The sequence below is a fragment of the Bombina bombina genome, chromosome 4 (genome assembly GCF_027579735.1).
Source record: "Bombina bombina isolate aBomBom1 chromosome 4, aBomBom1.pri, whole genome shotgun sequence".
NCBI classification, from domain to species: Eukaryota; Metazoa; Chordata; class Amphibia; order Anura; family Bombinatoridae; genus Bombina; species Bombina bombina.
Genome location: NC_069502.1, coordinates 62497392 through 62509677, shown reverse-complemented (window position 1 = coordinate 62509677; position 12286 = coordinate 62497392). Strand labels below are relative to the sequence as shown.

Genomic DNA, 12286 nt, shown 5'->3' with positions numbered 1-12286 from the left:
TCTCTCCTTTAATGATCGAATGGCAACTCATGCAATTGTAACAGGGGAACGTACCTACTCTCTTTTTCCCAGTGATTGTCTGCTGTATTTTACCCGTGGTCCCCAAGTCTGTTTTAACAAGCTGGTCTCTTAGGCTCTTGACCCTTTTATAGGCCATGAGTGGTGGTTTTTTAAAATATGTGACTCCCTTGTTGCATTCCTCTAAAATATGCCAATTTTGGCGTATTAGTTTAGCAATTTTGTTACTGAGTGGATTATATTGGCTCACAAAAACCATTCTATCCATATTCTTGTCTGTGTTCCTACTCCTAGTTTTATCCAATTCAGTAAGTGTATTATCCAATAATTTGTCAGGGTATCCCCTATTAGTGAATTTTTCTTTCATTTCTTTGAACCTATGGGATTTCCTGTCATTAGAGCTTACAATCCTATCTACTCTGAGTAGTTGGCTTCTAGGAAGTGACTCTATCAAATTTCGGGGGTGAAAACTATTGTATAGAAGGAGGTTATTTTTGTCTGTTTCTTTACAGTGTAAATCAAACTCTAAAAGTCTACCCGCTTTGATGACTTTCGTGTCTAAAAAGGCTACATATTCCTCACTGTAATTTACAGTGAATTCTAAACCTCTTACTTCTGTATTCAGCTCTTTAACGAACTGTAGGAGGGACTCCACGTTGCCCCACCATACGCCAAACACATCATCAATGTAGCGGAGCCATACTGCCCCATACTTTCTAAACAATGCATTTTGATATACACAATTTTCCTCAATTTCCTTCATGAAGAGATTGGCGTATGATGGGGCAACGTTGGAGCCCATAGCAGTGCCTCTTATCTGGACATACCACTGGTCCTGAAACAAAAAGTAGTTCCAGTAAAGGATCAATCTCAAAAGATCTTCGATAAAATTAACCTGACCATGACCATATCCCCTGTCCACCATCAATGTCTTCCTTATAACAGCTATCCCTGTTTCATGTTTTATAGAGGTGTAAAGACTTTTCACATCCATGGTGAACAGGAGATATTTGTCACTGGGAAATTCCAGGGCCCTTGTTTTTTCCAGAAAGTGGTTGGTGTCTTTTAAATAACTTGCCATCTTAATGACTTCTGGCTGAAGTATTCTATCAAGGAACCTGGAAATATTGGTATATACCGAGTCCACACTCGAGACAATAGGTCTCCCTGGTGGTCTCTGACTGTCCTTGTGGACTTTGGGTACAGTATAGAAGATAGGGTTGCGTGGATTATTAACACTTAGAAAATCCATAAGTTTGTTATCTATGATGTTTCTATCTACTGCTCTCTGTAAAATGCCTGTAATTTCCTTCTGTATAATATTTAATGGATTCTGTTTCAGTGTCTCATATGTATCCCTATCTCCTAGTTGTGATAGTGCCTCCTTGATATAATATGCTCTGTCCATAATGACAGTGGCACCGCCTTTATCAGCCCCCTTGAATATGATGTCACTATTATTCTTAAGGTTCTCTAATGAATTTTTATCTGTTTTTGAAAAGTTAGATAATTCAATTCTATTACCTTTGTGCCAAGTTTTTGAATGGTCTTTTTTCTTATATTGGTCTTTAAATTGTGCCACCCCATTTTGTATCAATTTGATAAAGGTATTAACCCCATGTTCACTTATATTAGGGTTGAACTTACTCTTTTTCCTAAGGTTAAGATTTTTAAGGGACCATTCATTGGCTGTATCTGCAACATATACCTCTTTACCACAATTCTGCTGTTGAAACCAAATTTTTAATTTAATGTTACGAAAAAATCTATATAAATCTTTATCCATTTCAAAAAAATTGGTGTTACGGTAAGGGCAAAAGGATAATCCCTTATTAAGCATTTTACTTTCTTCCTCAGTTATTACATAGGAGGAGGCATTAATGACAATGTCCTTAAGTGCAGTACAACTACTCACAAAGTCCTTTGTCAGTACTTCTTCTTCTTCTGCCCCCTCCGTGCTGATCTCCGTACTTCTCCTTTTTTGTCCGCGGTGTTTCTTGCCTGCCCTGCGGTTCCGGCGCTTTCCTCGCTGCTTGACGTCTCCAAAGTGGAGGACTGTGATGACGTCTCTTGGTTGCTTGACGTTCCTGACGCTTTGCTCTGATGCAATCTTCGTTGGCCGTATCTGCGTCTCCCCCTGGGTCCTACTGCATCCCGGTTTCCCTGGTTACCACGCCAACGGTACACTCTGCCTGAGCGATAGTCGTCCTCATCCCTTTGGAACTTTGTGCGCTTTGTTTCTTTTATTATTTTTTGTTCCTCTGCCACTTTTGTTGCGATCCTGTTCTCCATTTCGTTGAACTCCTCCACTGTCATGGTGGTAAGTAGCTCTTCTTTATGCTTTGCGATAGCTACTTTTTGCAGCTCCATTTCTTCCTGTAGGGACTCGACTGTCCAAACCATGATGTCATAGGAGCATTTATTTAGGATTGCCTCAAACTTGTCACAGTACTTTTTGTTATTACTCAGTAAGGTAGGGCATGTATTCATGCGGAGACCTCTAGGGATCCTCTTTACCCTGTAGTACTCTGCTAATGTGGTAGCGTGCAGTTCCCATTTCATCTGCTTGAATATTAACTTTTCATATTCCTTATTGGTAGTTTCTCCCGGAGTGGTTCTCAGGAAGTCTCTTGGGCCCTTCATAAGGGCTGTAATTCTGGCTGCATCTATTTCATTATAGGCAAACATGATGCTTCCATCCGTAGCCTGTGTGTCATCATTGCCTGTAGCCATCTTATGGTCAATACCTCAATGTGCACGTAACTCGGCAGTAGAAAGTACACAGTCCAAGAGTGAGCACAGCACAGAGGTCCGGGTGCACAGGAGACCAGGGGCACTGCCACAGCCCCCCAATAATCTGTCAATGGTATACACAAAGAGGAACTCCAGCACTCCAGTATTAGAAAAAGGCAATTTTATTAAGCAACGTTTCGGGGTCACAGCCCCTTCCTCATGCTATATCTTTATTAAACAACACATCACCATTAAAATACCCTCCTCTAGGCGCCAAAAATGCACCTACATTGGGGAATTGTCTCCCTCTAGTGGTTACTTGTGGTCACTATACCAAAAAAAAAATATATATGAAGATGCAGATATCTATATTTTTTGTATGTTTTACTCTACTCAATTAATATAGGTTCACTTACTCAAAGCTCATTTTCCAAAATCATATTGCTATTTGGATAATCATAGGGGGAATATATGGAAAAAAATATAGATATCTGCATCTTCATATATATTTTTTAAACATTTGTTTTACAAAATAATTCTTTTATACATTTGTAGATAAGATTTTTCATACATTTAGGCACTTGTCATACATTTATGCATTTTTGATATTGTTGTATATTCCTGTATAGTTGTAAGCATAATGTAATGTGTTTATAAGTAGCAATATATATCACTTAGGAAATAGTATATACATTTGGTATAGTGACCACAAGTAACCACTAGAGGGAGACAATTCCCCAATGTAGGTGCATTTTTGGCGCCTAGAGGAGGGTATTTAAATGGTGATGTGTTGTTTAATAAAGATATAGCATGAGGAAGGGGCTGTGACCCCGAAACGTTGCTTAATAAAATTGCCTTTTTCTAATACTGGAGTGCTGGAGTTCCTCTTTGTGTATACCATTGACAGATTATTGGGGGGCTGTGGCAGTGCCCCTGGTCTCCTGTGCACCCGGACCTCTGTGCTGTGCTCACTCTTGGACTGTGTACTTTCTACTGCCGAGTTACGTGCACATTGAGGTATTGACCATAAGATGGCTACAGGCAATGATGACACACAGGCTACGGATGGAAGCATCATGTTTGCCTATAATGAAATAGATGCAGCCAGAATTACAGCCCTTATGAAGGGCCCAAGAGACTTCCTGAGAACCACTCCGGGAGAAACTACCAATAAGGAATATGAAAAGTTAATATTCAAGCAGATGAAATGGGAACTGCACGCTACCACATTAGCAGAGTACTACAGGGTAAAGAGGATCCCTAGAGGTCTCCGCATGAATACATGCCCTACCTTACTGAGTAATAACAAAAAGTACTGTGACAAGTTTGAGGCAATCCTAAATAAATGCTCCTATGACATCATGGTTTGGACAGTCGAGTCCCTACAGGAAGAAATGGAGCTGCAAAAAGTAGCTATCGCAAAGCATAAAGAAGAGCTACTTACCACCATGACAGTGGAGGAGTTCAACGAAATGGAGAACAGGATCGCAACAAAAGTGGCAGAGGAACAAAAAATAATAAAAGAAACAAAGCGCACAAAGTTCCAAAGGGATGAGGACGACTATCGCTCAGGCAGAGTGTACCGTTGGCGTGGTAACCAGGGAAACCGGGATGCAGTAGGACCCAGGGGGAGACGCAGATACGGCCAACGAAGATTGCATCAGAGCAAAGCGTCAGGAACGTCAAGCAACCAAGAGACGTCATCACAGTCCTCCCCTTTGGAGACGTCAAGCAGCGAGGAAAGCGCCGGAACCGCAGGGCAGGCAAGAAACACCGCGGACAAAAAAGGAGAAGTACGGAGATCAGCACGGAGGGGGCAGAAGAAGAAGAAGTACTGACAAAGGACTTTGTGAGTAGTTGTACTGCACTTAAGGACATTGTCATTAATGCCTCCTCCTATGTAATAACTGAGGAAGAAAGTAAAATGCTTAATAAGGGATTATCCTTTTGCCCTTACCGTAACACCAATTTTTTTGAAATGGATAAAGATTTATATAGATTTTTTCGTAACATTAAATTAAAAATTTGGTTTCAACAGCAGAATTGTGGTAAAGAGGTATATGTTGCAGATACAGCCAATGAATGGTCCCTTAAAAATCTTAACCTTAGGAAAAAGAGTAAGTTCAACCCTAATATAAGTGAACATGGGGTTAATACCTTTATCAAATTGATACAAAATGGGGTGGCACAATTTAAAGACCAATATAAGAAAAAAGACCATTCAAAAACTTGGCACAAAGGTAATAGAATTGAATTATCTAACTTTTCAAAAACAGATAAAAATTCATTAGAGAACCTTAAGAATAATAGTGACATCATATTCAAGGGGGCTGATAAAGGCGGTGCCACTGTCATTATGGACAGAGCATATTATATCAAGGAGGCACTATCACAACTAGGAGATAGGGATACATATGAGACACTGAAACAGAATCCATTAAATATTATACAGAAGGAAATTACAGGCATTTTACAGAGAGCAGTAGATAGAAACATCATAGATAACAAACTTATGGATTTTCTAAGTGTTAATAATCCACGCAACCCTATCTTCTATACTGTACCCAAAGTCCACAAGGACAGTCAGAGACCACCAGGGAGACCTATTGTCTCGAGTGTGGACTCGGTATATACCAATATTTCCAGGTTCCTTGATAGAATACTTCAGCCAGAAGTCATTAAGATGGCAAGTTATTTAAAAGACACCAACCACTTTCTGGAAAAAACAAGGGCCCTGGAATTTCCCAGTGACAAATATCTCCTGTTCACCATGGATGTGAAAAGTCTTTACACCTCTATAAAACATGAAACAGGGATAGCTGTTATAAGGAAGACATTGATGGTGGACAGGGGATATGGTCATGGTCAGGTTAATTTTATCGAAGATCTTTTGAGATTGATCCTTTACTGGAACTACTTTTTGTTTCAGGACCAGTGGTATGTCCAGATAAGAGGCACTGCTATGGGCTCCAACGTTGCCCCATCATACGCCAATCTCTTCATGAAGGAAATTGAGGAAAATTGTGTATATCAAAATGCATTGTTTAGAAAGTATGGGGCAGTATGGCTCCGCTACATTGATGATGTGTTTGGCGTATGGTGGGGCAACGTGGAGTCCCTCCTACAGTTCGTTAAAGAGCTGAATACAGAAGTAAGAGGTTTAGAATTCACTGTAAATTACAGTGAGGAATATGTAGCCTTTTTAGACACGAAAGTCATCAAAGCGGGTAGACTTTTAGAGTTTGATTTACACTGTAAAGAAACAGACAAAAATAACCTCCTTCTATACAATAGTTTTCACCCCCGAAATTTGATAGAGTCACTTCCTAGAAGCCAACTACTCAGAGTAGATAGGATTGTAAGCTCTAATGACAGGAAATCCCATAGGTTCAAAGAAATGAAAGAAAAATTCACTAATAGGGGATACCCTGACAAATTATTGGATAATACACTTACTGAATTGGATAAAACTAGGAGTAGGAACACAGACAAGAATATGGATAGAATGGTTTTTGTGAGCCAATATAATCCACTCAGTAACAAAATTGCTAAACTAATACGCCAAAATTGGCATATTTTAGAGGAATGCAACAAGGGAGTCACATATTTTAAAAAACCACCACTCATGGCCTATAAAAGGGTCAAGAGCCTAAGAGACCAGCTTGTTAAAACAGACTTGGGGACCACGGGTAAAATACAGCAGACAATCACTGGGAAAAAGAGAGTAGGTACGTTCCCCTGTTACAATTGCATGAGTTGCCATTCGATCATTAAAGGAGAGAATATCCACCACCCTCAAAGTGGTAGGAAATACAATATCAAAGGCTTCTATACCTGCGAGACAACTCATGTAATTTACCTTATAAAATGCCCATGTTCCTTGGTTTATATCGGCGAGACTACTCGCAAGGCCCGTGACCGTATGAGTCAGCACAGATCGAACATTAGGTGTAATAACAAAGATGCCCCAGTCTCAAGTCATTTCCTAGAGAAAGGACATAGTGTCAGCCAGATGAGGTGGCAGATAATAGACCATGTAGGCCCCAATAGAAATGGAATGGATAGGGAACGTCTCCTCCAACAAAGGGAAATGTGGTGGATACACCAACTAGCTACACTTCAACCTAGGGGTCTCAATAGAGATTATGACTTGTCTTGTTTTTTCTAAAAGCATTATGTTTTTTCTAAAGTTTATTCTAAAGCATCACTTCCTCCAAGGAGCATATTTCTTTTAGTAGCTTATCCAAGTAGTTTATCCAAGGGTATAATATTGCATAACAAGATTTGAACATAATATAAGTCTGCTTTTCCATATATTCCCCCTATGATTATCCAAATAGCAATATGATTTTGGAAAATGAGCTTTGAGTAAGTGAACCTATATTAATTGAGTAGAGTAAAACATACAAAAAATATAGATATCTGCATCTTCATATATATTTTTTAAACATTTGTTTTACAAAATAATTCTTTTATACATTTGTAGATAAGATTTTTCATACATTTAGGCACTTGTCATACATTTATGCATTTTTGATATTGTTGTATATTCCTATATAGTTGTAAGCATAATGTAATGTGTTTATAAGTAGCAATATATATCACTTAGGAAATAGTATATACATTTGGTATAGTGACCACAAGTAACCACTAGAGGGAGACAATTCCCCAATGTAGGTGCATTTTTGGCGCCTAGAGGAGGGTATTTAAATGGTGATGTGTTGTTTAATAAAGATATAGCATGAGGAAGGGGCTGTGACCCCGAAACGTTGCTTAATAAAATTGCCTTTTTCTAATACTGGAGTGCTGGAGTTCCTCTTTGTGTATACCATTGACAGATTATTGGGGGGCTGTGGCAGTGCCCCTGGTCTCCTGTGCACCCGGACCTCTGTGCTGTGCTCACTCTTGGACTGTGTGCCTCTTCTTGTTTGCAGCATCCAAACACATACCTTTCATAAATGACATTTTTAGCAGGTTTAAAATAAGCTTCCAGTGCATCTAAAATGGCTGTAACATTCTCTTGCTGCTCTGCTGTGATGGTCAGATTGTGCTTATACACATGCCTGCATTCACTGCCCATGACTCTTCTCAGATTTGCTGCCTGCACTGCTGCAGATTTCTCATTCAACCCTGTAGCCAGGGAATAATCTTCAAATTCAGCTCTGAAAGTTTCCCAATTGCTGCTGCAATCCCCACTGATTCTCATTCCCTCTGGGGGAGGTATGCAATTCATGGCAGTCATATTGTCTTTAAGTCTCTAAGCTCTCAAATATCAGAAAATCCAGACACTACAGGGAGTGCAGAATTATTAGACAAATGAGTATTTTGACCACATCATCCTCTTTATGCATGTTGTCTTACTCCAAGCTGTATAGGCTCGAAAGCCTACTACCAATTAAGCATATTAGGTGATGTGCATCTCTGTAATGAGAAGGGGTGTGGTCTAATGACATCAACACCCTATATCAGGTGTGCATAATTATTAGGCAACTTCCTTTCCTTTGGCAAAATGGGTCAAAAGAAGGACTTGACAGGCTCAGAAAAGTCAAAAATAGTGAGATATCTTGCAGAGGGATGCAGCACTCTTAAAATTGCAAAGCTTCTGAAGCGTGATCATCGAACAATCAAGCGTTTCATTCAAAATAGTCAACAGGGTCGCAAGAAGCGTGTGGAAAAACCAAGGCGCAAAATAACTGTCCATGAACTGAGAAAAGTCAAGCGTGCAGCTGCCAAGATGCCACTTGCCACCAGTTTGGCCATATTTCAGAGCTGCAACATCACTGGAGTGCCCAAAAGCACAAGGTGTGCAATACTCAGAGACATGGCCAAGGTAAGAAAGGCTGAAAGACGACCACCACTGAACAAGACACACAAGCTGAAACGTCAAGACTGGGTCAAGAAATATCTCAAGACTGATTTTTCTAAGGTTTTATGGACTGATGAAATGAGAGTGAGTCTTGATGGATGCGCCCGTGGCTGGATTGGTAAAGGGCAGAGAGCTCCAGTCCGACTCAGACGCCAGCAAGGTGGAGGTGGAGTACTGGTTTGGGCTGGTATCATCAAAGATGAGCTTCTGGGGCCTTTTCGGGTTGAGGATGGAGTCAAGCTCAACTCCCAGTCCTACTGACAGTTTCTGGAAGACACCTTCTTCAAGCAGTGGTACAGGAAGAAGTCTGCATCCTTCAAGAAAAACATGATTTTCATGCAGGACAATGCTCCATCACACGCGTCCAAGTACTCCACAGCGTGGCTGGCAAGAAAGGGTATAAAAGAAGAAAATCTAATGACATGGCCTCCTTGTTCACCTGATCTGAACCCCATTGAGAACCTGTGGTCCATCATCAAATGTGAGATTTACAAGGAGGGAAAACAGTACACCTCTCTGAACAGTGTCTGGGAGGCTGTGGTTGCTGCCGCACGCAATGTTGATGGTGAACAGATCAAAACACTGACAGAATCCATGGATGGCAGGCTTTTGAGTGTCCTTGCAAAGAAAGGTGGCTATATTGGTCGCTGATTTGTTTTTGTTTTGTTTTTGAATGTCAGAAATGTATATTTGTGAATGTTGAGATGTTATATTGGTTTCACTGGTAAAAATAAATAATTGAAATGGGTATATATTTGTTTTTTGTTAAGTTGCCTAATAATTATGCACAGTAATAGTCACCTGCACACACAGATATCCCCCTAAAATAGCTATAACTAAAAACAAACTAAAAACTACTTCCAAAACTATTCAGCTTTGATATTAATGAGTTTTTTGGGTTCATTGAGAACATGGTGCATTGAGAACATGTTGTTCAATAATAAAATTAATCCTCAAAAATACAACTTGCCTAATAATTCTGCACTCCCTGTACAAGTTGTTAGTGTGAGGAATCATGTTGAACTATAGAACTACATCCAGGTCAGAGGTAGGAACAGGAAACAGGAAGTATAAGGCAATGCAATGTTACCATAAACAAACAGAATCACAGTATTTGCATAATAACTCCCTAACAGGCATTGCACCTGGTGCAATGCTGAATACGGAGAGCGTATTGCTCTCCGCATTCTGTGAGGTCTGTCGGACCTGATCCGCACTGTCAGATTAGGTCCGACAGACCGTTGTTAAATAGGCCTCATTGTTTTTGTGGTACAGCTTACATAATTAAACATGCAAATGATCAAGTTTGTCCAATGTTTTTACCAGTTCATCCATGTCACATTCTAAGCCTTATTCGTTACCACGCATTCTTCTTATTCTACTTGTTTCTGCAGACCTGGATTATTTTACTATTATTGTACATTTATTGCTCGAGTTCCCCAACCTTAGAACATATCATTCTTCTTCTTAAAGTAATACTCAGTGTACAATATATAGTGTAGAATTTAAAAAAAGGTACGAAAGATGAAATACCCAAGTGATTATAACATCTCAACTTCGTGCAACATTACTTATGCACATCTTTTGCTTTTTTTGTTTGCTTTTTTTCTTTTATGCACCTGACAAAAAAGATTTTACTGTAGTTTGTCAAGTAAAATAGAACATGAATATATAAGTAAATGTGGATTTTTAATTGAATGGCAGACATTTGTAGTACAGGTAAAAATAAAAGTACTATCTTTTTATCTTGACCATCGAAATATGTTTAAATCAAAATATTATTATCAGTGAATATATTAATTGGAAAAATAAGATTGTATAAATCTGTTTTTCAATGGTTATGTCCTACTAGACTGGTTCCATCTGCACAACAATAACACCACTAAAATGGCTTCCACCATCTAACGCATATCCCATACCCAACTTAACATCAGATATAATCTACTAATGGTGATTTAAACCAGCTCTTTTCTAAGTCCTTGGAATTAACATTTCTGGTTTTACTTCTGGATAAAATGATTAGGTGGCTAAAAGGACAACAGGAAGACAAACAAGACACAGATGTGCACTATCACTCTCTTACTGGGGAGGGAAACTTCAACTGGAGGTTTCTCTTTCCTTTTGATTACCTGGTGGCTGAGGAGAAAATTGTCATCTCCAAGAAAGAATCTATGTTCTCCTGGGATGAGACAGAGTATAAAATCCCAGCCCGTCTTACCATGCAAGTCTGGGATGCCGACCACTTCTCCGCAGATGATTTTCTAGGTAAGTTAATATTTTATTCCTCTAAATCGTTCATAGTTAAAGTAGTTATCTATGCTAGTTAGAATAACTCCTGATGTCAATAATGGTTTTATTATTTTATCTGTCTATCTATCTATCTATCTATCTATCTATCTATCGATATATTATATTATATTGTTACCTTTTGATATAATGTTGTAATAGAAACTGCAAATGGTAATACAATTCTTTTAAATGCAAAAAGCCGTCGCAGAAAAAAACAACAAAAAGCAATGTAGGGGGCGGGGGGGGGGGCGGGGGGGTACTTACAGCATCAATTTATTAAGCTTCTTAACATAGTTGGAAGTTTCTATTATATATTTTCCTTCTCTCCTCTAAGCTATACATATTTAGGTTGCTGAGCCTTTCCTGGTAAATAGCCCTCCTTTGAACAGATTCCAATTTATCTATATCCTGCAGTCTCGCTAGAAACACGGGGCATCAAGCTCCATTCGGAGCTTGATAAATATGCCCCATGGTCTCCAGAACTGCACAATTTCATTAAGATGAGCCCTTAATATTAAAATTCAGTTATGCTTTTTATATTTGAACTAGTAAAGGCATGAAGTACATACATGTAATGCAAATTTCATTTACCTACAGTTTTTTAAATGGACATTGATGTTAGAATTTAGTGCAATGCATTGTTAATGGTGTACCTTGAGTGCAAATTCGCTACAATCTCTGTAGAAAATGTCCTTTTGTACCCCAGTGGACGTATGCATTCTTGCACTTCCAGCTACCCTCACTCAAAGCCATTTTTTACAAATTAGAGTAGGGGCCCTGAAGAGGGCTAGATTACAAGTGGAGTGGTAGTTTGTGTTGCCTCTCGTGTGTTAACCCCGATAGACTTTGTCTTTTTGCGCGCATCAGGTAACGTACATATTACAAGTTAAAAGTAAAACGTTTTTGCTCCTGCGCTAACCCAACATATGCAAAAAGCCTAACTGAATATCGCAACCGCATTAACGTATTCCCCCATAGACTTCAATGGTGTTGAACAATGGAAGAAGAACACCCTACTCTCATGCAAAACCAATTGCATTTTTTCAAGTGTGCTAACCAGACATGAAAATATCAATATTTCGCATTCCAATGTTCTTCACATAAAAGAATATGTTCTGTTTATTCATAAATACATATATATATATATGAGACGTGTTTTTTTTTTTGTAACATATATTTATACTTATATACCTAGATGGTTATGTATAGGTATATATATGTATAGGTATATATATACATATTATTATTATTATCAGGTATTTGTAGAGCGCCAACAGATTCCGCAGTGCTCATACAGTCGTATGCAAAAGTTTAGGCACCCCTGACAATTTCCATGATTTTCATTTATAAATAATTGGGTGTTTGGATCAGCACTTTCAT

At 38.9% G+C, this 12286-nt stretch overlaps 1 protein-coding gene across 1 annotated transcript in view; it reads left to right on the top strand.

Annotated features, from left to right (window-relative positions):
• The window catches only part of OTOF (otoferlin), a 742062-nt gene that overhangs the window by 693313 nt on the left and 36463 nt on the right, over positions 1-12286 (top strand). Inside the window, exon 43 of the mRNA XM_053709494.1 lies at positions 10641-10882. Coding sequence (XP_053565469.1) covers positions 10641-10882 — 242 coding nt within the window. The remainder of the gene's footprint in view (positions 1-10640; positions 10883-12286) is intronic.